A 27983-nucleotide genomic window follows, 5' to 3' on the forward strand; every position below is an offset into this window, starting at 1 on the left:
CTGGTCGGCATGGACAGGTTGGACTGAAGGGTCTGTTTCCATGCTATACATCTCTATGACAGGATTCATTTGTATTTGGAAAGACAAGGATTGATTAGGGATAGTCAACATTGCTTTGAGCATTGGAAATCATGTCTCATGAACTTGTTTGAGTTTTGAAGAAGTAACGAAGAGGATTGATGAGGGCAGAGCAGTGGACATGATCTCAATGGACTTCAGGAAGGCGTTCATCAAGGTTTCTCATGGTTGACTGGTTAGCAAGGTGAGATCACATGGCATACAGGGAGAACTAGCCATTTGGATTTTGACCTGGCTAAAAGGTAGAAAACAGAGGGTGATTGGAGACGGTTGTTTTTCAGATTCGAGGCATGTGACCAGTGCTGTGCCACAAGGATCAGTGCTAGGTCCACTGGTTTTCATCATTTATGTAAATGATTTGGATGTGAACATAGGAGGAATGTTAGTAAGTTTGCAGATGACCCTAAAATGGGAGGTGTAATGGACAGTGACAAATGTTGCCTCAGAGTACAATGGGATCTTGATCAGATGGTTCAATTGACTGTGGAGTGGCAGATGGAGTTTAATTTAGACAAATGTGAGGAGCTGCATTTTGGAAAGGCAAATCAGGGAAGGAGTTATACACTTGGGGGAAGGGACCTTGGAGTGCAGGTTTACAGTTCCTTGAACATGGAGTTGCAGGTAGATATTTAGCGAAGAAGGCATTTGGTATGCTTTCCTTTATTGGATAGTGCATTGAGTAATGGAGTTAGGAGGTCATGTTGAGGCTGTACAGGTCATTGGCGAGGCCACTTTTGGAATACTGTATGCAGTTCTGCTCTCCCTCCTATTGGGAGGATGTTGTTAAACTTGAAAGGGTTCAAAAAAGATTTACAAGGACGTTGCCAAGGTTGGAGGATTTGAGCTATAGGGAGACACTAAATAGGCTAGGGCTGTTTTCCCTGGAGTGTCGGAGGCTGAGGGGTGACCTTATAACGGTCTATAAAATCATGAGGGGTATGGATAGAGTAAATAGTCAAGGTCTTTTCCCTAGGTTGGGGGAGTCCAGAACTAGAGGGCATAGGTTTAAGGTGAGAGGGGTAATATTTAAAAGGGATCTAAGAGGTAATGTTTTCATGTACAGTAGAGGGCGGTGACTGTATGGAGTGAGCTGCCAGAGGAAGTAATGGAGGCTGGTACAATTACAACATTTAAAAGGCATTGAGATGGATATATGAATAGGAAGGGTTTGGAGGGATATGGGCCCAGTGCTGGCAGGTGGGACTAGATTGGGTTGGGATATCTGGTCAGCATGGACAGGTTGGACCGAAGGGTCTGTTTCCATGCTGGACATCTCTATGACTCTATTTCTACGAAATCCCCATTTGATCTTTGAAACTCTGGTGAATGTAGTCCGAACTGATCATTGTTAAAAAAACATGTGCGGTGGGCTGAATGGCCTCCATACTATCATATAACCAGAGATGGTCATGTTTCAGGGACACATTTAACAGGAGGAAATGTGGGGGCAAGTTTTACACAAAGCTGCCTGGCTTACCTGGGTCTGAAAGGGCCAAATGATTTACCCCACAGATTGTCAGGGGCGAGAGTGGGGGGGCGAAATGGGGAGTGTCAGAGAGAGAGAGGGGTATCAGGGAAAGAAAGGAAACGCTAAAGGAAGAGGGAGGCTGAAACTGAAACCCAGGAAGAAAAGTCAGAAAAGGCTGATTGGCGAGAGTAGCTGTGGGCGGCGATGTAAAAGCTGAGAATTAGGAAACAGACTGAGAGCCGGAGAGCTCCAGGAGTTCACAGTCTCTGTGTCTGTCTGGGTGTGGGGGTGTGTGTGAGTGTGTGTGAGAGAGAGAGAGATCACAGCACAGTCTCACACACAGAGGGAGAGAGGGCAGCCCCCAGCCCTGCTCAGCTGCTCCTACCAGAGGGAGTGAGACACTCAGAGCAGACAGTCCTCCCCACACCCACAGCCCAGGAGAGCTCCCCCAGCCCCATGCCTGACTTGGAGAAGGGAGCGGACGGAGCTGGCGGCCGCCTGGTCCCTGTACTCGGCACCGTCTTCCTGAGCCTGGGGCTGTCAGTGCCCACCACAGCCCTGCTCGTCATCTACATCCGATGTGGAGCCGAGCCAGAGCAGCCCGAGCAGGTGAGAGAGCGGGGGACGGGGGGGAAGGGAGGGAAACACGTCACCGAGCCTGCCGCTGATGGAGGCGCTACACAAATGTAGCTCTTCCTTGTTGTTCAGAGGAAGGTCATTTGATGTTTTGACATTGCCCCGTTTACACCAGAGCTTTCCTCGTTATAAATTGCTGCCGCTCGGAGTCAGGGCAAAGGAATCTCTCGGGAAATCCTGGGAATGGCACTGAGGCCAATTGGGAAGCTTGGTCCCTGAGTGGTCAGCATGTGGAGCATCCCATTGGCCTCAGTACCCTTGGAGAGGAAGGAGGGGGAGGGGGATGGGGAACCAGGATGGCTGCAAGGACCCCATCACCAGCCGGGGATGACCTTGAGAAGATCCCAGTCACCACTTAAGGGACTTAATGTCCTCCATCACTCACCTGTGGGAGCTCAGCCTTTGGGGGAGGAGGGGGTGGTAATGTAAAATGGGGAGGATCAGGAGGGGGACCCGGGGGGAGGGAGACCCCGAAGAGGGTGTACTTGAGAACCCGGAGAGCTGATCCCAGCCAGCGATGCCCACATCCCCATGAATGAATGTTTAAGAAGCCCCTCCTTGTGGGCTGCCATTGCAATGCCCCTCTTAAACACTTTCCCTCCCAGAGTGAACCAGGTTCATCAAAGGGACAGACAGAACTAAACACAGTGCTCTCACTGAGAAAGCGGAGTTTGAGCCATTCGATTGCCTTTATTGGTCAGTGCATTGAGTATTGGAGTTGGGAGATCACATTGTGTCTGTACAGTCTGTTCAGCCACGACTGGAATATTGCATTCAATTCTGGTCTCCCTGCTATAGGAAGGATGATGTGAAACTTTAAAATGTTCAGAAAAGATTTACAAGGATGTTGCTGGGGTTGGAGGGTTTGACCTACAGGGAGATGCTGAACAGGCTGGGGCTGTTTTCCTTGGAACGTCAGAGGCTTAGGGGTAACCTTACAGTTGACAGTCCCAGGTGAGGTGGCGGAAGTCTGGAGGTTGGCTAACGTGGTGCCACTGTTTAAGAAGGGTGGTAAGGACAAGGCAGGGAACTATGGAGCAGTGAGCCTGACCTCGGTGGTGGGCAGGTTGTTGGAGGGAATCATGAGGGACGGTGTGTACATGTATTTGGAAAGGCAAGGACTGAATAGGGATAGTCAACATGGCATTGTGCATGGGAAATCATGTCTCTCAAACTTGATTGAGTTTATTTGAAGAAGTAACAAAGAAGATTGATGAGGGCAGAGCAGTGATGTGATCTATATGGACTTCAGTAAGGCGTTCGACAAGGTTCCCCACGGGAGACTGGTTAGCAAGGTTAGATCTCATGGAATACAGGGAGAACTAGCCATTTGGATACAGAACTGGCTTAAAGGTAGAAGGTAGAAGGTGGTGGAGGGTTGTTTTTCAGACTGGAGGCCTGTGACCAGGGGAGTGCCATAAGGATCGGTGCTGGGCCCTCTACTTTTTGTCATTTACATAAATGATTTGAATGCGAGCATAAGAGGTACAGTTAGTAAGTTTGCAGATGACACCAAAATTGGAGGTGTAGTGGACAGTGAAGAGGGTTACCTCAGAGTACCACGGGAACTTGATCAGATCGGTCAATGGACTGAGGAGTGGTAGGTGGAGTTCAATTCAGATAAATGTGAGGTGCTGCACTTTGGGACAGCAGATCTTCTCAAGATTTATACAGTTAATGGTAAGGTCCTAGGGAGTGTTGCTGAACAAAGAGACCTTGGAGTGCAGGTTCATAGCTCCTTGAAAGTGGAGTCACAGGTAGATAGGATAGTGAAGAAGGTGTTTGTATACTTCCCTTTATTGGTCAGAGTATTGAGTACAGGAGTTGGGAGGTCATGTTGCGGCTGTACAGGACATTGGTTAGGCCACTGTTGGAATATTGCATGCAATTCTGGTCTCCTTCCTATCGGAAAGATGTTGTGAAACTTGAAAGGGTTCAGAAAAGATTTATAAGGATGTTGCCAGGGTTGGAGGGTTTGAGCTGTAGGGAGAGGCTGAACAAGCTGGGGCTGTTTTCCCTGGAGCGTCGGAGGCTGAAGGGTGACCTTACAGTGGGTTATAAAATCATGAGGGGCATGGATAGGGTAAACAGACAAAGTGTTTTCCCTGGGGTCAGGGAGTCCCGAACTAGAGGATATAGGTTTAGGGTGAGAGGAGAAAGATATAAAAGAGACCTAAGGTGCAACTTTTTCACGCAGAGGGTGTTATGTGTATGGAATGAGCTGCCAGAGGAGGTGGTGGAGGCTGGTACAGTTACAACATTTAAGAGGCATCTGGATGGGTATATGAATAGGAAGGGTTTGGAGGGATATGGGCCAGGTGCTGGTAGGTGGGACGAGATTGGGTTGGGGTATTTGGTCTGCATGGATGGGTTGGACCGAAGGGCCTATTTCCGTGTTGTACATCTCTATGATTCTATCAGGGACAGATATTGATCTGGGTGTGAGGGGTTTCGTCTACTGCTCTTCGAAAGACACTTCAATGGGATTACATCCCATGAGGACGAGAGACCACCATCACGGGTAATGGGGGAACGACAGATGTGAAATAGGACAGGTGTGACAGTGCGGCACTCCCTCAGCACTCACCCTCTGACAGTGTGGCACTCCCTCAGCACTGACCCTCTGACAGTGTGGCACTCCCTCAGCACTGACCCTCTGACAGTGTGGCACTCCCTCAGCACTGACCCTCTGACAGTGTGGCACTCCCTCAGTACTGACCCTCTGACAGTGCGGCACTCCCTCAGTACTCACCCTCTGACAGTGCAGCAGTCCCTCAGTACTGACCCTCTGACAGTGCGGCACTCCCTCAGCACTCACCCTCTGACAGTGTGGCACTCCCTCAGCACTCACCCTCTGACAGTGTGGCACTCCCTCAGTACTGACCCTGTGACAGTGTGGCACTCCCTCAGTACTGACCCTGTGACAGTGTGGCACTCCCTCAGTACTGACCCTGTGACAGTGCGGCACTCCCTCAGTACTGACCCTCTGACAGTGCGACACTCCCTCAGCACTGATCCTCTGACAGTGCAGCACTCCCTCAGTACTGACCCTCTGACAGTGCAGCACTCCCTCAGCACTGACCCTCTGACAGTGCAGCACTCCCTCAGCCCTGACAGTGCAGCACTCCCTCAGCACTGACCCTCTGATAGTGCGGCACTCCCTCCTCAGCACTTACCCTCTGACAGTGCGGCACTCCCTCAGCACATAGCCTCTGACAGTGCAACACTCTTTCAGCACTGATCCTTCTGACAGTGCAGCACTCCCTCAGCACTGATCCTCTGACAGTGCGGCACTGCCTCAGTACTGACCCTCTGACAGTGCGGCACTCCCTCAATACTGACCCTCTGACAGTGCGGCACTCCCTCAGCACTGACCCTCTGACAGTGCGGCACTCCCTCAGCACTGACCCTCTGACAGTGCAGCACTCCCTCAGTACTTTCCCTCTGACAGTGTGGCACTCCTTCAGTACTGATCCTCTGACAGTGCGGTATTTCCTCAGCACTGACCCCTTGACAGTGCAGCACTCCCTCAGTACTGACCCTCTGACAGTGCGGCACTCCCTCAGCACTGATCCTATGATAGTGCGGCACTCCCTCAGTACTGACCCTCTGACAGTGTGGCACTCCCTCAGTACTGACCATCTGACAGTGCAGCACTCCCTCAGTACTGACCCTCTGACAGTGCAGCACTCCCTCAGCACTGACCCTCTGACAGTGCAGCACTCCCTCAGCACTGACCCCCTGACAGTGCAGCACTCCCTCAGCACTGACCCTCTGATAGTGCGGCACTCCCTCCTCAGCACTTACCCTCTGACAGTGCGGCACTCCCTCAGCACTGACCCTCTGACAGTGCAGCACTCCCTCAGTACTTTCCCTCTGACAGTGTGGCACTCCTTCAGTACTGATCCTCTGACAGTGCGGTATTTCCTCAGCACTGACCCCTTGACAGTGCAGCACTCCCTCAGTACTGACCCTCTGACAGTGCGGCACTCCCTCAGCACTGATCCTATGATAGTGCGGCACTCCCTCAGCACTGACCCTCTGACAGTGCGGCACTCCCTCAGCACTGACCCTCTGACAGTCCGGCTCTCCCTCAGTACTGACATTCTGACAGTGCGGCACTCCCTCAAGTACTGACCCTCTGACAGTGCGGCACTTCCTCAGTACTGACCCTCCGACAGTGCGGCACTCCCTCAGTACTGACCCTCTGACACTGCGGCACTCCCTCAGTACTGACCCTCTGACACTGCGGCACTCCCTCAGCACTGACCCTCTGACAGTCCGGCTCTCCCTCAGTACTGACATTCTGACAGTGCGGCACTCCCTCAAGTACTGACCCTCTGACAGTGCGGCACTTCCTCAAGTACTGACCCTCTGACAGTGTGGCACTCCCTCAGTACTGACCCTCTGACACTGCGGCACTCCCTCAGTACTGACCATCTGACAGTTGATGTGGGTTTTCGTTAAATATGGACTAAAGGGGAAAGGGGAATATTACATCTCTCTGTTTCACTCCACAGTTTCACCACAATGTGTCCCTGAGGAAAGGTTTTTTGGGTAAGTGCTACATTACTTTGAGTCTGATACTGACTGAAAGAGGGAATCACTGGCTGATTTCATGGGGGTGGGGGTGGGGCGCTGGTACTGATCCAGATTGAATTGCCCCTCACAAACATGGGCATGGGCAAGATGCGATTCCCTCCCAGATTTGGGAAATGAACACTGGATGTTCCTTCAGTTTCCCAAGGAATCCTGCTACACTGAGTGACCAAAGGTAAAACTTTGACCTGGGTCATTTTCTGTGCACACAAAAGGTATGTGTTCTAGCTTCGCTTTAGAATTATCCAGCTGCTTGGAGAGCCTATAGTTCTGCTGTGCTTCCGCCGTGGCAACACCTCAACCAATCGGAATTGATTGGCTAACCAATCAACACCCTTTTCTCCTGCAGCATCAATCAGTTTGCATTTGGCGCTTCTGCATTGCTCCTGATGAATACAGGGTGAAAGATCTCTGTAACTTGTCTCTAACTTCAGCAAGGGCCCATTGTGGAATTATGCACGGTGGCTCAGTGGTTAGTCCTGCTGCTTCACAGCACTAGGGACCCAGGTTCGATTCCAGCTTCAGGCGATTATCTGTGTGGAGTTTCCGCAGTCTCCCTGTGTCTGCATGGGTTTCCTCTGAAGATGTGCAGGCTAGGTGGATTGGCCATGTTAAATTGCCCTGTGGTGTTCAAAAATGTGTGGATTAGCCATGGGGAAATGTGGGGTTACAGGGATAGGGAAGCGGCCTGGGAGTTGGTATGGACGTGATGAGCCAAGTGGCCTGTTTCTGAACAGTAGGGATCATATTCTATGTTTCTGACAAGGGTACTTCAAATCATTGGAACAAAAGAATAAACAGAAAACCTCTTCATATCGCCTGTGGGTCTTTTGCTGATTGTTTTAATTTTTTACAGACTGGTTGTCAATCAGTTGCCACTGGAGAGAGAGTAAATTTGAAGAAACTACCAAAGTCATTCATGATTTAGAACAGCTTGAGAAAATCTCCTCACTTCATCTCCCCAGCTCCAGGCTTTAATATGAACTGGTTTGAAGGTGGTTAAAGAAAATGTTGCAGTAGTCACAGGTAGAAGTGTGATGGGGCAATCTCAGTTCACATCAAACTAAACAGGAAAAAACAAACTTCCACAAGCTGACTTCATAGCAAGTAGTTCACAGTTTATGATAGACCTCATCACAGGTGTGCACCTGTCTTGAAAACAAAAACGAATGAGGTTTAGAATTTATTGTCGCGTGTACTCAAGTCCGGGGTACAGGAGTGCAGCGAGAGGTGTCTAATGTCATCTCACTCAGCGCCGTCTTAGGTACAATGGGACCCAGGTACAAAAAGTTAGGTACGTTATAAAAGAGAGAAACAAAGTTTTAAAAAGTTAATCATTACAGAGCTTCATAGAATAAGTAGAAAAATAAAGAAATATAAGGTAAATAAAGACCTTCTTTTAAAAAAACTCAAAAATAAAATAAATGTTCAACAGTCTTTCTTGAGTATTCAGCCTCTGTAGGAAGAACAGAAAGTTCAGAAAAAAAGTGTCTCTGTCAACAACTGTGTGTATGGGGGTGGGGGGGGGTGGTGGGGAAGTGAGGGAGGGAGGGAGAAGGAGGGAGAGGGAGGGAGAGAGAGGAGGAGGCAGAGAGAGAGAGAGAGCGAGAGAGAGAGAGAGAGCTATTGTTTCCATATGACCCTGCATCAGAACTGAACACAAAAAACAAAGAGTTCCTGTTAAATTCCTCGTGTAGTGCTATAACTGTTTAAACTGGTTTACAGACTTGTAAAGGCTTCTGACTGTCCTCATTCAGTGGAGCACTTGATGTCTGTCAAATGATTTATACTTAAGCTAATTGCGCATGTTTGGCACTGAAAGGTGTCGACCATACTTACTGATAGTGGTGCCTGTGTGATTCCCCCCATTAACCAATAACACTTCTTCCATTTCAGGGAGAATACACGAGAGTGATGAACACTGGGAGCTGGGTGACAGCGAGAAGCCGGCTGCCCATTTGATTGGTAATCACTGTGTTTTACTCAAAATCTGACGGTTATTGTGACTTAACCAATGCAAATCCCTGAGGGACTCTTCTGGTACATTGATAGTGTCCCTACCTCTGAGACAGGAGACCTGGGCTCAAGTCCAGAGGCGTGTCACAGCATCTCTGAATAGGATTGATTAGAAAAATATCTGCAAACCTCCGACACCGAGCAGTGGCCTCCTCTTTAAACCCCTGCATTTAAGATGATTATTCCACTATTTGGTCTGTCCAGCAGATACCCCTCAGCTACATACTCTGTACCTCTTGAAACAAGGGGCTTGGATTAACAGCCAACAGTGGAAGGGGGTCTGCTTCCACGTTAAAAATGATTTGATCAAATGAGATCAGCGTTTCACTTTCCAAGTTTGCTGTAAGTTGGGCTTGGGAAGCCAGCTCAGAAATGAGACAATATTCACCAAATAAAAAGGGAATGTTGAGGTACACAGAGGGTGGGGGCGCGCCACAGGCTAAGCTCATGTTGCTTACATAAGGCGTTTGTGGTTTTATTGAAATAATTCTGGTGAAAGGAATGGTGTTGGCCAGATAAAACACTTTTACCCTTTCACCAGAGCTCCCTGCTCCTCCATGAAATGTTCAGCTGAACAGTCGCTGGTCAATGAGATAGTGGGCAGTACAAACTTGAACAGGTCCAATGTCCCCTACCAGACCTTAACCCGAAGACTTTCCCTCCAGTTCCCACAGCCTAAGCCAGCTCTAGATCATGTTCCACACACTCAGCGTCCTGAACCCTGTGCAGGGAACTATAGAATGCTTAACAGGCTAAGATCCAGATGTGGAATTTGGGGAATTGAGCAATTTTAAGATTCACAACAGTTTTATTGCAAATCTATAGCTTTGCAGAAGCATAAGTTTCCATCTTTTCCCTCCTGGACCCTTTCCCTATCCAGTACCACCCCACCTCCCCCCCAACACCATCAATCCGGGAAAAACACACTCTTTTGTTTCAAATTAAAAAAAACAACGGGGGGAGGGGGGGGGGTACTTTATCATTTGTCAAATGCCAAATGAGAGAAACCAAGAGGGAACCAAATTAACATAATGTGGCACTCATTAACACATTACGGGATAGCCCAGCTATTCCATAACAGGTGCCAATGGACACCTACCCCCTTTCCAAGGAGACCTGACGGACCTGTGGGAGGTGGCAGCCACTTCCGAATTGTGATTGTGAACAAACGCACAAAGGGGTTCTCCGAGGAACCCACCTCTCTTCCCTTCACGCACAACCAACACCAAGTCATCTTTACCCACCAAGTCAATGAAGCAGTTGCCAGTGCTGCCCACTGAGGGCAGTGAAACAATAGCAAAAGGGGTTGGTAGGGAAAGAGGGAGGGAATGAGATTAAAGTGCAAAAGCTCATCCCTTTTTCTAAACAAATAAAACCATCACCAAATCACCCGTACGTTCTTCTTTATTCCGTCTTTTTAATCAAATTGCTGACAAGTCACCTGTCTTTCTCATGAAAAGAATGATTCCCAAGCACAACCCGTCAGTGCAACAAGGTCAAACATAGGGGAGCGTCGGTAAAGGGGGACGGGACTCAGTTAAAGTGGAGTTGCAGAGGGAAATAATTCCCTCCAGCTCCTGCAGTGCCCACCTCTCTCTGAAAACCTCAAGGGGCTCAGTAGACACTAGGCACACATACCCAGCTCTTAAACAATTCATTCAGGCACACGTCTGAGACAATACCACGGCCCCAAGAACTTCTACGTCACTCATTAGATTAGATTACTTACAGTGTGGAAACAGGCCCTTCGGCCCAAGAAGTCCACACCGACCCTCCAAAGAGCAACCCACTCATACCCATTCCCCTACACTTACCCCTTCACCTAACACTACAGGCAATTTAGCATGGCCAATTCACCTAACCTGCACATTTTTGGACTGTTGGAGGAAACCAGAGCATCCAGTGGAAACCCACGCGGACACAGGGAGAATGTGCAAACTCCACACAGACAGTTGCCTGAGGTGGGAATTGAACCCAGGGCTCTGGGGCTGTGAGGCAGCAGTGCTAACCACTGTGCCACTGTGCCACCCATGAATAGCAATATTACAAGCATGCCCACGAGGAATGGTGAAACAACAGCAAAAGGGAAAGAGAGAGAGATCTAAATTAAAATGGAGTGGGAAGGGGAAAGACAGAGGCACATGTAGGCCAAACCAGGCAAGGATGGCAGATTTCCTCCCCTGAAGTGTGATAGTGGGCCAGATTGAGTTTTTACAACAATCAAGTCGTCATCACTGAGGAGGAAGCTTTTCAGTCCCAGAGTTATTTTAAGACATTGGAGTTGACTTCCTTCTCCAACAGTCATGAGGACTTTGAAGACAGTCTCCTGTACACGAGCCCAGACCTGTGGATTGTGAGGTTATTGATGTTACCATCAGACCAGCAAAGACCAACAGGGGGAGATGCACAGGGTGTCAGTGGATTGTTGGGGACTTGAGCTTTATTCCTCGCTAGTCTGATGTTAGTTTCCCCTCTTCTTTGCAGGAATCTATCACCAGTCTCTCAAGGACAGTTCCGACGCTCACTCTCACCACACGTTGGAGTGGGAGTCGGTCAGGGGTTTGGCCTTTACCAGGGACTCAGTGCGTTACCTTGGCCGATCGCTGGTCATTCCCAAGCGTGGGCTGTACTACGTTTACTGCCAGGTGGGCTTCCGCGGCAGTGAGTGTAAGAACCACCCAGTGACCCTGTACAACCGGGTGTACCGCAAACACGACTCTTACCCCGAGCCCCTGCTCCTGCTGAGTGGCACCGAGACTGTGTGTGGTAAGAACCATAACAAGGGCACCTGGTACACCACCCTGGGCCAGGGGGCAGTGGTGCAACTGGAAAGGGACCACCAGCTCTTTGTGAATGTCAGCAACCCCCATCTGGTGGACTACCTGGACGGAAAGACTTTCTTCGGTGTCATCAAAATCTGACGTCGGCCCTGGTGGGGCCAGGGCCGGGGGAAGGGGGTGGGACCAGGGTGGGGGGGCAGGGGACAGAGCGGGCTTGGCAGAGATTAGTAAGTGGGATATGAGTTACAAATTTATTTTTTTAACATATCTTGTATCTATTTTGTTACAACAACTTGCCTTTCTATAATGCCTCTGGCGTTGTTAAAACAATCTCCAGCTAATTCTCAGGAAGCTCAGTCAGATCCAGCTAATTCTCAGGAAGTTCAAGGGAACCTGCCATTTAAAGGGAATCCTGATTCATGCCGTTGGTTAGACTGTTGATTGTTTTTAACTCTCAATGTTTATGCTGTAGATCCTTGTTAACTCTTATTGGCTACATTGCAGAGTACTATTAACCCTGATTGGTTACATGGTAGATCTTAATAACCCTGATTGGTTATACTGTAGATTCTTGCTAACCCTGATTGGTGACCAGTACAGGAGGCAGAAATACAGGATTGTCACAGATATATCCGATGGTAGACCCAGCACAAACTTCATCTCCCAGACTGTGGAAACTATGAGGGCAGGACGTGATGAGGATGGAAAACAAAGTAATATTTAGATTAGATTCCCCTACAGATTAGATTGCCTTACGGTGTGGAAACAGGCCCTTCAGCCCAACAAGTCCAGATCGACCCTCTGAAGACCAATCCACCCAGATCCATTTACCTCTGACAAATGCACCTGACACTACGGGCAATTTAGCCTGGCCAATTCACCTGCCCTGCACACCTTTGGGTTGTGGGAGAAAACTGGAGCACCCGGAGGAAACCCACGCAGACAGAGGGAGAATCAAACCTGGGTCCCTGGCACTATGAGGCAGCAGTGCTAACTATTGGGGCGCCCTATTTATGAGATAGACGTAAGACCATAAGACAAAGGTGCAGAAGTAGGCCAGTCAGCCCAGTGAGTCTGCCCCAAATTGGCTGATATGTTTCTCAAACCCATTCTCCTGCCTTCTCCCTGTCATCCTTAATCCCCTTCCCAATCAAAGACCTACCCACCTTTGTCTTAAAACACTCAATGTCTCGGCCTCCACAGCCCCCTGTGGCAATGCGTTCCACAGATTCCCCACCCTCTGGCTGAAGGAATTCCTTCTCATCTCACTCTGATGATCCCTTCACTCTGAGGCTGTGCCCTTGGGGCTCTAGAACCTGGAAGGTAAACAAAGCCCGGGGTGAATGAAATAGACCGAGATATTGATGGGGTGAGGTGCAGGAGGGTGGCAGGTGGACCATGTGAAGCTGACCAATTTGGCACAAGCCCCTGTGTCCGTGCTGTACCTGCTGTGTCTTCCACAAACAGCAGTCTGCCACTCTGACTGCACTTAGTGCCGATCCAGTTGGCAACACAGTGTGTAACAATCTCTCCAGCAGTTCATGTTCAATGGCAGAGTGGCTTCCTTCACCCCCCCAACTTGTATGTTTGGATCTGGCCATATTTACTGTCATTGGTTTTAGCTCTTACAAAAACAAGAGCTCAGGTTAATTACTTAGTGCTGTTTCGCATGCTTCAAATGATGTAATCTTAAAAAAAATAACTTTTTGATTAATTAATTGATTATTTTTTCATACCTTTGGTGCAGCTTAAATATTACCCAGTGCCGTTTAACATTACCCAGTGCCGGTTAACATTACCCAGTGCCGTTTAACATTACCCAGTGCTGTATAACGTTACCCAGTGCAGTTTAACGTTACCCAGTGCTGGTTAACATTACCCAGTGCTGGTTAACATTACCCAGTGCCATTTAACCATTACCCAGTGCTGGTTAACATTACCCAGTGATGTTTAACATTACCCAGTGCTGGTTAACATTACCCAGTGCCATTTAACCATTACCCAGTGCTGGTTAACATTACCCAGTGATGTTTAACATTACCCAGTGCCGTTTAACCATTACCCAGTGCTGGTTAACATTACCCAGTGATGTTTAACATTACCCAGTGCTGTATAACGTTACCCAGTGATGTTTAACATTATCCAGTGCCGTTTAACATTATCCAGTGCCGTTTAACATTATCCAGTGCTGGTTAACATTACTCAGTGCCATTTAACCATTACCCAGTGCCATTTAAACATTGCTTGGGACTCCTTTCACCATTATTTGACACAGTTTAACTCTTCTGCATCCCTCAGAAATGACTGGTGGTGGTTTAAACAGAGGGTCAGCATGCCTTAGATGAGAAGTGAGATTGAGAGTCCCTCACGGTAACCTCTGCCAGTATGAGAATGGACAGGGTTAATGATTATGACCCAGGCATACCGTGTTACTGTATAGCCACATACCTACAATGTCTCACACACTCATGATAACTGCAAAAAGAAAATCTACTGGAAAACAAAGGAAATCCTGCCTACTCCCTGGCATTGCCTTATGGAAATACTGAAGTCAACCACAATTCCATGGGGATTCCCACTGCACACCAGGATCCTAAACCCTCCCAGTGGAGAATGCAATGTTGATTAGATTAGATTGGATTACTTACAGTGTGGAAACAGGCCCTTCGGCCCAACAAGTCCACACTGACCCACCACCCACCCAGACCCATTGCCCTACATTTACCCCTTTACCTAACACTACGGGCAATTTAGCATGGCCAATTCACCTGACCTGCACATTTTTGGACTGTGGGAGGAAACCGGAGCACCCGGAGGAAACCCACGCAGACACGGGGAGAATGTGCAAACTCCTAAATTGAATACTTATTCTAATCCAATGCTCTTCACCATTCATTTCAACAGGCAGTGTATAGAACCAATACCACACCCTGACTCATCCTCTCCTCAACAGAGGCACCAGTTTTGGTTCAAGTTCCTCATCTCCAACATAACCAGGATAATTCTGGCATGACCAGTGGTGCAGAACAAGCAGTAATGCCTGTTATAGCCTCAGCACATAATCAACTCGATTGAAATTCAGTTTATAGTCAATAATTCGCCCAATGGGAGTTATCCAATGTCTGGCTGTTGAAGGGTGTGCAAATGTGGTCACTTCCATTGATTGGCTTGTTCCATCATTCCATTAATATTTTTAATCTTTCAATAAATCATTGCAAAGGTTTACTTCCTTTTTCTTTCTATCTATCCATCCCATCCTATACCCTTCCCATCATAGATATATTCATGGTATCATACTGTATCATACAGGGTAACCTGAGGGTAAGTCTTATGCTCCATTTTACCCCAGGATCACTTGATGCATGACCCCCTACTGGAAACATGTAACTGTAACTGATGTGCCTGTGAATGTAAAATTTGTACATAATAATTAGCTGTAATAAATTTCGGTTGTATCTTCAATACTCCAATATCCAGTTTTTATTTTATGTTGTGGGAGATTATACATGTATTGTGGTAGAAGGTAAAATAAGCTGCTGAAGGAGAAGGGACATCACATCACTCCCTCCCTGTCACATTCTGTACCAATTAAATCCAGCACGCAGAGAAAGGATTAAACTTTCCACCCAGTCCCACCTTCAGTTGCTGAGAATGGGACACCCTTAAGGTGAGAACATTCACTCTCTGTAGACTGTGTGCTCAATCATCTTCCCAACGATCACCAGTCACAAGGTTTTAATCAGCTTGAAGCCAGATGGTCAGGATGGAGGGTGAGACACAGAGGGAGAGAGAGAGAGACATACAAACCAAGATTCAACAAAGTTAACTGGTCAGCAAAATGAACCAAATTCTGAATGAGGTAGTAGACATATAAGAGAGTAATCTCCTCTCTTCTGTCCCCTGCCTTTAAGAAGTTTTGAAGGGTGAATAATTCAGTCTGATGGTTAGTGCATCACTTGAATTGAGGTCAGTCTCTATGAGAACTGAACAGAGAAAAGTTTTTCTCATTGCAATTTCCTCAGATTAAATGGGCTTGTAATCATTGCAGTAAACGTGATTAAACCATGCAGCACCAATCTTTAATCTGTTACATGCACACGTGGACACGACGCACACTGACGCATGTACACTCTAATGTACATATAAGCACCACACACAGTTTTGCATACAGACGTAAGCACACATATACAGACATTCAAACAAACACAAATGCACTAAAACACGACATTCTAAGCCACATACTATAAGTAACGTAGACAGCAATATATACACAACTCACTCGCAATACTGTCACAGGGTGATTCTAGCACACTGTGCACAGAGACACTAACACTCAGAAATTCAGAGAGCAACAGGCACGTTAATCCATACACACACGAAAGGCAGATATTTGAACCGACTGAAGTACACAGATATCCAGCACAGTATTAAGATGTACACACAGAACAAACACAGACACTAACACGGACTGAGTCACAGGCTAATACATAACGACACATACATGTAGGAACACTGACAATACAAACCCATATACAGTAACATACACATCGACCAACCTACACACAGCATTGCTGGCCCACACATCATCATAGACACAACATGTTAACCATATCACTCTGAATTTGTTCACTTTACTGACAAGTTAATTTTGTTGAAACTTGGTTTGTATGTGGTTAGACTTTGTTCCTCTCTCTGTGTCTGTGTGTCTCTACCCCCCCCCCCCCCCCCCGATTTACAGCTGACTAAAACCTTATGACTGGTCTCTGCCATTATTTAAAACTTGACTTGGACATTAACTGCACTTGCTGATGTGGAACATGGATCTGCTGGACTGAATAGTCTGTGCCCATGTTGTGAATCCTACCCAGTGTGAACTTCTTGCTTCTTTCCCACTCTCCCCACAGACCCACTGCTGTGATGGTGCTTCCCCTCTCTCTCGGAGACAGTGACACCGACCTGATTATCACCGATGCTCAGTAGCAGCAGTGTGTATCAGCTACAATATGCCCTGCAGGAATTCACCAAAGTTCCTCGGAAAGTATCTTCCAATACCCACAACCACTTACTGCAGGAAGGCCAAGGGCAGCAGATATATGGAGAGATACCTCCCCCTGCAATTTCCCCTCCAAGCCACTCACTATCTTGACTTGGAAATATATCACCATTCCTTCACCATCACTGGGTCAAAATGTTGGAATTCCCACCCTAATGACTCTGTGGTCTACCTGCAGCACGTGGACTGTAGCAGTTCAAGAAGGTAGCTCACTCCCACCTTCTCAAGGGGAAGCTAGGGATGGGTAATAAATACTGGGCCCAGTCAGCGATCCCCATATTCAATGGCTGAACAAAAAAACCACTGAGAAATCAAAGACAATAGCTGAGTGTGCTTTTGACGGGACTGACTTGAGATGAATATTTGCCGAATTGCCCAGATCTTCTTAGAGCCAGGAATGCTGGAATTTTCAGCATTTACCAGAGGCACATCTGACATTGTGGCACTCCCTCAACACTGCACTGGGAGCTTCAACTCGAATTTTGCTCATAAACTGCATGGAGTTGGGGTTTTGAACCCACAGCTTTTCAGATTTGTTTATCTCTTGTGTCCCTGTGAAACTTGGTCATGATCAGAAATGTATCTGTAACCGCGCTGAGTATCTGTGCACTCTTTTCTGTGTTCACACGTGTTTGACAGACTTAAACGTGTTTGTTTTTAAACTTGTGCGTGTTTGTACGTGGACTATATTTTCACGATGTGTGCATGACTTTTTTACTTTCCTGTGAATGTATGAGCATTAGCGATAGGATAAAATGCTGTATGTGTGTCAGAGAGAGGAGAAGCTGGTGCGCTGGACATGTCTTTGCATGTGTGTGTCTTTACTTGTGTGAGCATGTATGTACTGCAGGGATGGACCTGGAGGCAGCTCAAGGCAGGTTTACAAGGAAGATACCTAGCCTTCAGGATTTCAGTTTCTCGGAAAGATTAGACTAATTAAGCCTTTGTTCTCTCGAATTTAAAAGATACTGGATGATCTAATTGCGCTATTCAGGACACTAACAGTGAAGAACAGAATAGATAAACATTAATTATTTCCACAGGTTGAAGATTCCAGCAGAAGGCATATTCTCAGAATTAGTGCCAGACCATTCAGCACAGATGTTAGAAAATACTGCTTCATGCAAAGAGCAGTGTTGTCCTCAAACAGGGGTTAATGCGAATTCAATTGTTAAGTTTAAATCTGAGAGAGATAATGTTTTCTCTTAAGCAAGCGGTATGGGCCCAAGACAGGTCTCGGGAGTTAAGCCACAAAGCAGGCATGCTGAAGAAGGGTTTATGCCCGAAACGTCGATTCTCCTGCTCCTTGGATGCTGCCTGACCTGCTGCGCTTTTCCAGCAACACATTTTTCAACAAAGCAGGCATGTTCTTAGTCATAGAATCATAGAGATGTACAGCGTGGAAACAGATCCTTTGAGTCAACCCGTCCATGCCAACCAGATATCCCAACCCAGCCTAGTCCCACCTGCCAGCACCTGGCCCATATCCCTCCAAACCTCCAATCAGCCATGTTCATATTGAATGGTGGTGCAGGCTCGAAGGGCAGAATGGCCTACTCCTGCACCTATTGTCTATTGTCTATTGAAAACCCTTCCTATTCATATACCCATCCAGATGCCTTTTAAATGTTGCAACTCATTCCATTCACATACCACCCTCTGTGTGAAAAAGTTACCCCTTAGGTCTCTTTTATATCTTTCCTCTCTCACCCCAAACCTATGCCCTCTAGTTCTGGACTCCCCCACCCCAGGGAAAAGACTTTGTCTATTTATCCTCTCCATGCCTCTCAGGATTTTATAAACTTCTATCGGTCACCCCTCAGCCTCTCCCTATAGCTCAAGTCCTCCAACCCTGGCAACATCCTTGTAAATCTTTTCTGAACCCTTTCAAATTTCACAAAATCCTTCGATAGGAAGGAGACCAGAATTGCACTCAATATTCCAACAGTGGCCTAACCAATGTCCTGTACAGCCGCAACATGACCTCCCAACTCCTGTACTCAGTACTCTGACCAATAAAGGAAAGGAATCCAAATACCTTCTTCACTATCCTATCTACCTGTGACTCTATTTTCAAGGAGCTATGAACCTGCACTCCAAGGTCTCTTTGTTCAGCAACACTCCCTAGGACCTTACCATTAACTGTATAAGTCCTGCTAAGATTTGCTTTCCCAAAATGCAGCACCTCACATTTATCTGAATTAAACTCCATCTGCCACTTCTCAGCCCATTGGCTGATCTGGTCCAGATCCTGTTGTAATCTGAGGTAACCCTCTTCACTGTCCACTGCACCTCTAATTTTGCAGAGCAGGTCTGATGGACTGAATGGCCTACTCCTGTTCCCATGTGTATTCCTATATCAGGGGATATGTGATTATATGTCTCTGACTGAGAAAAAAGGGTATCTGAGGACTAAGGTCTTAAACCTGTGAATAAGGTCCTGGATTATCAGGCAGCAGCAGACCCCCTGTGCAGCTTTATCCATACATTACCCTGGAGAGAGTGTGGAAGAGATTCACCAGGAGAGGGCTTGGGCTGGACAGTTTCGGTTACAGCGAGGGATTGGATGTTTTCCGTGTAGCAGAGGAGATTGAAAAGGGGACATGATTGAGATGTACAAAGTTATGAGGGGTGTAGCCAGGTCAAAGGGACACACTTTCTCCCTTCATGAAGGGCTCAATGATCAGGATCATAAATGTAAGGTAGGCGGCTGAACGTTTACAGGGGGTTAGATTAGATTACTTGTAGTGTGGAAACAGGCCCTTCAGCTCAACAAGTCCACGCCAAAGTGCAACCCACCCAAACCCATTCCTCTATATTTACCCTTTCACCTAACACTACAGGCAATTTAGCATGGCCAATTCACCTGACTTGCACATTTTTGGACTGTGGGAGGAAACCGGAGCACCCGGAGGAAACCCACGCAGACACGGGGAGAATGTGCAAACTCCGCACAGTCAGTCGCCTGAGGTGGGAATTGAACCCGGGTCTCTGGCGCTGTGAGGCAGCAGTGCTAACCACTGTGCCACCGTGCCACCCGCTAAATGTGAGGAGAAACGTTTTCACCCAGAGGGAATTGGGAACTCCCTGCCAGTAAGGGTGTTAGAGACAGAAACACCCATCACATTTCAGAAGTGATCTTGTAATGCCACAGCACACAAGACTACAGGGCCAATTGGGATACTCAGGTGGTTGCTTTTGACCAGTACAGACTCAATGGGCTGAAGGGCCATTTTCTGTGCCATAGCCTTCTATGACTCTGCAGGAAGTTCCTCACCAATTTGGGAAGTAACAGCGATTGGGGAGGGTGTAGTTTAACAGTGCTCTCCAAACCCAGGGCCAAGATGACAATTACCCAGCAGCTTCTTCTCCCAGGCCAATGTGCCCAGTGTCGACACTTTAGTTCCTCGCATTTCCCTCCCCTGGGTAGGACATGCCCATCATACGCCTGACTCCAGCCTCAGGAAGCAACTGCTGTGCTGGAACTCTGTCTCCCTCTGCATTGGGCTCCCTTCCCAGGAGGGTAACGGAAATGCTCTCAGGATCAGTGTCCCTGCCTACTCCAGGGGCACGCTGAGCTTCTGACTGACCGAGGTGGGAAAAGGGTCATCTGGGAAGGCACCAAAAAACAGCTTGTTTTTCAGGAAGGTGGAGAGGTGAGGTCCAGTTCTTGGGGGAGAGTGTTCAAATCTCTATACCACCCATCTGACCCCCTGGACCTGGCATGTGGCTGAGTCCGGAGATTGCCGGAATTATAGGTCACTTCCTAACCCTTCAACCGGAGTGGGAACAAGTCAGTGTCAACCCGAACAGTGTGTGTCTGCATGTCGTGACAGGTATTCAATCCACGTTGTTCTCCAAATTGTTCACCTCATCCATCCCCCAGTGGTATTTTTATTGATTAGAAACTGAGGTCATTTTAACATTGTGGTTTCCTGTTTGAAAGCACTTTCTTCAGAAGGAACCTGCAGAATGGTTTGCAACATGCTGGAAAATCACAGTGAGGACGAGGTATCAGGCACGTTGAAGGCCACAAGAGGAACTGTGCTGCATTCAAAAGGCATGAATCATACCTTCATAGAAAGAAATGGCAAACAGCCACTCACTTATAACTCAAATTAAAGTTTTATAAATTCATCATACATTTTAATGTCTCTAAACACACACATATGCACACCCCCACAAACACGTACAAATGGACATGCCCACATACACACGCACATGCATGCAGAGTCTGTCACACACACACACAGAGTCTGTCACACACACATACGCATACACACACACACAGAGTCCGTCACACACACACATGCACACACACAGAGTCCGTCACACACACACATGCACACACACACAGAGTCCGTCACACACACATACGCATACATACACACACAGAGTCCGTCACACACAGACATGCACACACACACAGAGTCTGTCACACACACATACGCATACACACACACACAGAGTCTGTCACACACACATACGCATACATACACACACAGAGTCTGTCACACACACACATGCATACACACACACACAGAGTCTGTCACACACACACATGCATACACACACAGAGTCCGTCACACACACACATGCACACACACAGAGTCCGTCACACACACACATGCATACACACACAGAGTCTGTCACACACACATACGCATACATACACACACACAGAGTCTGTCACACACACACACATGCACACACACACAGAGTCTGTCACACACATACGCATACATACACACACAGAGTCTGTCACACACACATACGCATACACACACACACAGAGTCTGTCACACACACATACGCATACACACACACACAGAGTCTGTCACACACACACATGCACACACACACAGAGTCTGTCACACACACACATGCATATACACACACACAGAGTCTGTCACACACACACAGAGTCCGTCACACACACACACATGCACACACACACAGAGTCTGTCACACACACACATGCACACACAGAGTCTGTCACACATACACATACACACACAGAGTCTGTCACACATACACATACACACACACACACACACACACAGAGTCTGTCACACACACACACACACACAGAGTCTGTCACACACACACATGCATACACACAGAGTCTGTCACACATACACATACACACACACAGAGTCTGTCACACACACACACACGCATATATACACACACAGAGTCTGTCACACACACACACACACACACACACACACACACAGAGTCTGTCACACACACACATGCACACACACAGAGTCTGTCACACACACACACGCACACACACAGAGTCTGTCACACACACACACAGAGTCTGTCACACACACACACACACACAGTCTGTCACACACACACACACATGCATACACACACACAGTCTGTCACACACACACACATGCATACACACACAGAGTCTGTCACACACACACACACACACACACACACACACACAGTCTGTCACACACACACATGCACATACACACACACAGAGTCTGTCACACACACACACATGCATATACACACACACACACACATGCATACACACACACACAGAGTCCGTCACACACACACATGCATTTACACAGTTACACACACACACAAAATCTGTCACACACACGTGCATATACACAGTCACACATACACAAGCATGCATGTGCGCACACACACACATGCCTGTATTTACACAGTCATACACACACATAGTCTCTCTCTCACACACACACCCACACACAGACACACATCCTCCCCCCCGACCTCTTTAATGTTTTGTCTGTGATTCATCATGTCTGCGTTTATTTTTGTCCCCGTCTCAGTGGTTAAATATTGAGTTTCTCCGTACGCCGGGGACTTCACATTAAAACAACTTGTAAAAATACCCAGGATATATTTATATTATGGGAGAGTCACTGGCTTTCTTCATTGCAGAACCAAGAGACTGGAAATCCCCCTGAATCCCCGATCCCACTTCCAGCTTCCTCCTAAACATAGACGGAAGCCACTGAGACCACACAATGGCTCTGAGCAAACGGTATTATGTTGAATGACCTCTCACACATCTCCACACACACACACCTTTCACTTAACCCTTAACTATTCCAACCCCCTTGAATAAAGGTGTAGTAAATGGCCATCTCACCCTTGAGACAGCTTACCTTTCAACCAGCTCATGGATGATCTCCTTCGACCTCAGTACCATTCTCCATACTGTCCACAGATCACTTGAAATCTTAAATATTCAGAAATCTGTTCAAGTTCTATCCTGAGCTTGCTCAATGATTGAGCCTCCGGGGGGAGCAGGGGGGTTACCATTGCATGGGGGAGCAGAGTCAATGGGCCAAATGGCCTCCTTCTGCTGCCAGGTCTTATGGCCAGTCTTTCCTCCTGCAATCCTAGTGATTGCTTCAAAGGTATTCTTCCCTGGAATGGAGACTAAAACTCTCTTTAATCTCAAGGATCACTGAGGTTGTCCAATGGTCAAAAGATGTGCAATTAGTATCTTTTCCATAACTCTAATGACAATGCTGCACCCAGACTTTACACACCAGACACCGTCAGGATTACACTGGGAACATCAGCCTGCACTCTGTCTCTCGGTGCCTGGTGTGAGACTTGACCCCATAAACTTTGGACTCAGGTGGAGAGAGAGAGAGTAAGATCCAGTGAGGATTGGTTAGTACTGACCCTGTGACAATTATCGATGATCACATGGGCAAAACTGACCATTCTACTCAGCTTCCTCCCAGCTCCCTCATAGATTTCCAACTCACCATCGATCCATCTCGGATTGACATTCTTCACTAGCTCTTCAGAAGCACAACACATTCTGAGGCCCTTCGTACAAGCTGGCCATCAAGCTAAGGAAGGAAAAGTGCCCAGGCAGCTGATGCTCAGCAAAATCCCAGACAGGAATTCAATAATGGACATAGATAAAGGAGTGGAATTAGGCTACAAGGCCCATCAAATGTGCTCTGCCATTCAATCACGGCGAAGGTATTTCTTAACCCTTCTCCCTGTAACCTTTGATCCCCTAATTAATCAGGAACTTGTCTTATATATACTCAATGACCTGACCTCCACAGTCCTCTGCACCAGTGAGTTCCACAGAGTCACCACCCTCCGGCTGAAGAAATTCCTCCCCATCTCAGTCGAAAGGGTCCCCCCTTCACTCTGAGGCTGTGCCCTCAGGGTCCTGATTTTTCCCATTTGTGGATGGATCTTCTCCCCACCCATTCTATCCAGGCCTCTCAGTACTCTGTCAGCTTCAATCAAATTCCCCCTTCATCCTTCTAAACCCCAGTTTAGGAGTACTGACGCAGTGTCCTCAACCAGATCTCAAAATGATAAGCCTTTCATTCCCGGGATCATTCTTGTGAACCCCCTCCAGACTCCCTCTGACCCAATCCCATCCTTCCTTTGATTTAGGGCCCAAAGCTGCTCTCAACATTCCAAACGTGATCTGACTGGAGCTTTATACGACCTCGACTGGCCATCTTTGCCCTTGTAGTCTAACCCTCTTGAAGTGATTACATTAGATTCTGCGAGCATTGCTCTGGCTTTCCTTACTTCCAAACGAACCTGCATGTTAACGGTAAGAGGATCCTGAATTAGGACTCCCAAGTTCCTTTGTGCTTCAAATTTCCACATTTGGAAGATAGTCTATGCCTGCATTCTTCCTGCCAAAGTGCATGGCCTCACACTTTCCCAAATTGTATTCCATCTGCCACTTCTTTGCCCACTCTCCCAGGCTGTCCAAGTCTAAATGCAGCCTCCCCACTTCCTCAACACTATCTGCCACTTCACTGCTCTCTGTGTCATCTGTGAGCTCAGCAATAATACCCTTCGTTCTTTCATCCAGGTGATGAACACGTAATGTGAACAGTTATGGTTCTCACAAGGACTCCTGTGGAACTCTGCTAGTCACCAGCTGCCATCCTGAGAAAGACCCCTTTGTGCCCACCCTCAGTCAGCCAATTCGCTATCCATGGCCCTACCACCCTGGGCTCCTATCTTATTTCGCAGCCTCCTGTGCGGCACCTTATCGCAGGCCTCCTTGAGTCATGATGAAGAGTAACAATGCCCTTCCTACATGCCTTTTCTATCTCCTGATTTATTTCTGTCCCCACATCCTGATGATGATTAAGAGGCCTGTACATGGCTCCCATCAGGGTCTTTTTTTTCCCCGTCTGTGGTTCCTCAAGCAAGATATACAGTCCACCCCTTCTGACTGTACTTCATTTCTTGTTCTTGATTTCCTTTCATTTCTTACGAACCCATCCCCTCTGTTCACCTGCCTGCCCTTTCACTAGTACACTTTTCCTTAGATAATCTGTACTTCTCTATCCTGCCCACCATCTCCCCAGCATCGTTGGTGTGCGTGTATGGGGGGAGGAATGGGGTAAACACCCTTCTGTGAAAAAGGCTTTTGCCCAAGTTTCCAACTGGATATCTTAGTCACCATCTTATATTAGTCTCTTCCACAAATGAAAGCACCATCTCTCTCTTTCTACCCTGTCAAACGTCTCCAATTTCAAGAGGCCTCCATAACTGTATTGCACATGAGCGTGTTTAAGCTATTCCTTCTGGGAGACCTTTAAGAGAAACAGGTTCAACCAGCCTTTGCACGTGTCAATGATTAACTCGGGACCCCTCTGAGCTTCCCTCATTGAAATCTTTCATTGTGACTCTTTATCGTCCACTTCCTCATTTGCTAGCCCAGTTTCCCCTTCACTGCACCTACCTCACTTCTGATATCACTCATGAATCTTCTCCACATCAGATAAAATTTCTACCTGATTCCCGTGAGCACCGCTGATCACAAGTGGAATAAGAAGTGGTGGTGAAGGGACAGGCCAGGAAACAATACAATTACAGAGAATCCCTCGCAAAATGGATGGAAATGGCGCTTGCAGTTGTTAGTTTATAAGTTGGCCCATCAAAAGCCCTTTCCGAACTCCACTGATTCACCTCTTTACTTGCACATGGGGTGTAGGGTGTAGGCAACAGTGAGATTCCTCAGGGAATCAGTGAGATTCGATCAGGGTCCTGGTAAAGGTACAAAATGTTGGAAAGGAGGCAAGAGTTTAGTCAGCCCTGAGTGACCATGGCCTCAGGCAAAGTGGGAGGGTGGAACTTGGCAGTGAAGTTTGATGGAAGTCTCGAGTCTGGAGACGGCCGAAGGCCAAGCATTTTGTCTCAACAGAGTTTACGTTTTCAGGCAAACGAGGACGACTAAGACCCCAACATGGCGGGCAGCAAGCACATGACCATTCTCAGATGCAATTGCGATTTGTCACAGTCGGAGGGGGAATAAATATTAATTTCTTGAAGCATGGAGTCCTTTGCCATGCCATGCTTTGGAGAAAGTAACAAAGTAACAAGAGAATGGAGTGTTCAATGGTGGCAGGACACTGGGAAGCTCAGAGGAACAGAGAGATCTGGGATGTGGGTCACAAATCTCTGAAGGTGGCAGGAAAGGTTAGTAGAGTGGTTAAGAAGGTAGAGGCAGAGATTTTAAGAGCACATTGATGCTGTTCAGTGTTTTGGTTAGGTCACAGCTGGAGTAATGTGTTCCCATCCAGTCCCCATGCTGTAGGAAGGGTGTGATTGTCATGGAGGGGGTGCAGGGCAAATCCACCAGGGTGTAGCCTGGGATTTCAGGAATGCAGACAATCTGCATGGGCTTGGGCTGTTATCTTTGGGGCAGAGAAAGTTGAGGGGAGACCTGATAGAGATTATGAGGGGCACAGACAAGGTGGATAGGAAACAGCTGTTCCCCTTAGTCAAAGGATCGATAACAAGGGGCAGCAGGTTTCGAGGGGATTTGAGGACTTTCTTTTCACCCAGAGAGTGGTGGAAATCTGGAATATTTAATATTTAAATATTTGAAAAGTAAGAGAAAGGGAGGACTGCAGATGCTAAAGATTAGCACCACACTCTCGAACCTTTAAAAAGCACTTGGATGAGCATTTTAAATGTTAGAACATTCAACGTTGTGGGTCTAATGTGGGAAACAGGTTCGAGTGTAGATCTGGTGTTGGTTTTCTTTTGCTGGTGCAGATTCAATGGGCTGAAGGACCTCTTTGGTACTTTATGATTGTCTGTCTTCTTTCTTTAATCTCGAACAAGCTTTAGCTGGGAATTCACCTGGTGGGTGTCAAACTGCATGTTTAACACCTACTGGAATATAATCCCCATATTCCTCAAAACACAACGCACCAAAGTACAGAAACACTCAGCAAGATCTGACAGCTGGAGAGAGTCGTGACTCCAGGCTGCTAAGGTTTCATCCGAATTGCAAGACTTGCAGGCACAAGAGAGACAATCCGTGGGTTATATAAATGGAAATATCCCCCTTTGCTCACGTACTAGGAGTTATCTGCTCTGGCTCCTGGTGTGGGAACTGGACCCTCAGATCTCCAGCTCAGAGACCAGAGTATGACCTACATCCTCAGGAGAATTCATACTCTCAACAAACAGTATTTCAATTCCATCTCAAACATCAAAAACTTTAAGTACAACAAACTTTTATCCACCCACCTCCATAACCAGCGCTCCTCAAACATTCCAGAAGATTCCCCTGGCCTCGGAACCTATTCCACCATTAGCCATGCGGCTGATGCAGCTGCCACCCCCACGCTGATTGATGATGTCACTTCCGCCCCCATCATGGCCACTCCCACAACCACTTCCACCCCTCACAATTCCTCATGCATCACACCTGACATCACTTCCTCCCCTCACATCATCACTGATGCCACATGCTCAGTGACTTCCGCCACCCCTACTGCCATGATCACCACCACTCCCGCCCCCACCAGCGCCACTCACCTGCATTCTGCAGACACGCCCCCCACAGACCCCACTGTCACTATCCCCACCCCCCAGAACCCCAAGGGGAACACTACCCTTGCTCATGACTCCACCCCCATTCCCCCCACCATCACACCCACTCCAGTTACAGGTTCCGCCCCCACTCCCAGCTCCACACCCACACCAGATCCCAGCTCCCAGCCCTGCTGAGTTTTCACCATCCCCCCAGACCTCCCCCTCACTGAGGACGAACGATCAGTCCTCAGCAAAGGACTCACCTTCATCCCCCTCCGTCCATACATCAATGAATTTAATACACGCCGTGATGTCGAACAATTCTTCTGTCGCCTCCGCCTCCGAGCTTACTTTCACAATCAGGACTCCCGCCCACCTTCCGAGGACCCCTTCGCCCACCTCCAACACACTGCATCCACCTGGACACCCCGCGCTGGCCTATTACCTGCCCTCGACCTCTTCATTTCCAACTGCCGCCGGGACATTAACCGCCTCAACCTGTCGTCCCCCCTCCCCC

The 27983-nt window shown here is 47.7% G+C and overlaps 1 protein-coding gene and 1 long non-coding RNA gene across 2 annotated transcripts in view; one reads left to right on the forward strand and one right to left on the reverse strand.

The window, feature by feature from the left end:
• Positions 1–27287, reverse strand: part of LOC140455229 (uncharacterized) — a 36921-nt gene extending 9634 nt beyond the window's left edge. The window contains exon 1 of the long non-coding RNA XR_011952801.1: positions 27179–27287. This is a non-coding gene — a long non-coding RNA (uncharacterized lncRNA). The remainder of the gene's footprint in view (positions 1–27178) is intronic.
• LOC140454993 (lymphotoxin-beta-like) lies at positions 1861–11721 on the forward strand. The gene is made up of 4 exons (XM_072549668.1): positions 1861–2155; positions 6703–6739; positions 8678–8746; positions 11282–11721. Exons 1-4 carry the CDS (start codon positions 2003–2005, stop codon positions 11716–11718), a joined length of 696 nt encoding a protein of 231 aa, XP_072405769.1. The 5' UTR covers positions 1861–2002; the 3' UTR covers positions 11719–11721.
• Positions 27288–27983: the final 696 nt, after the last annotated feature.

The sequence above is a fragment of the Chiloscyllium punctatum genome, chromosome 30 (assembly GCF_047496795.1).
Source record: "Chiloscyllium punctatum isolate Juve2018m chromosome 30, sChiPun1.3, whole genome shotgun sequence".
Classification (NCBI taxonomy): domain Eukaryota; kingdom Metazoa; phylum Chordata; class Chondrichthyes; order Orectolobiformes; family Hemiscylliidae; genus Chiloscyllium; species Chiloscyllium punctatum.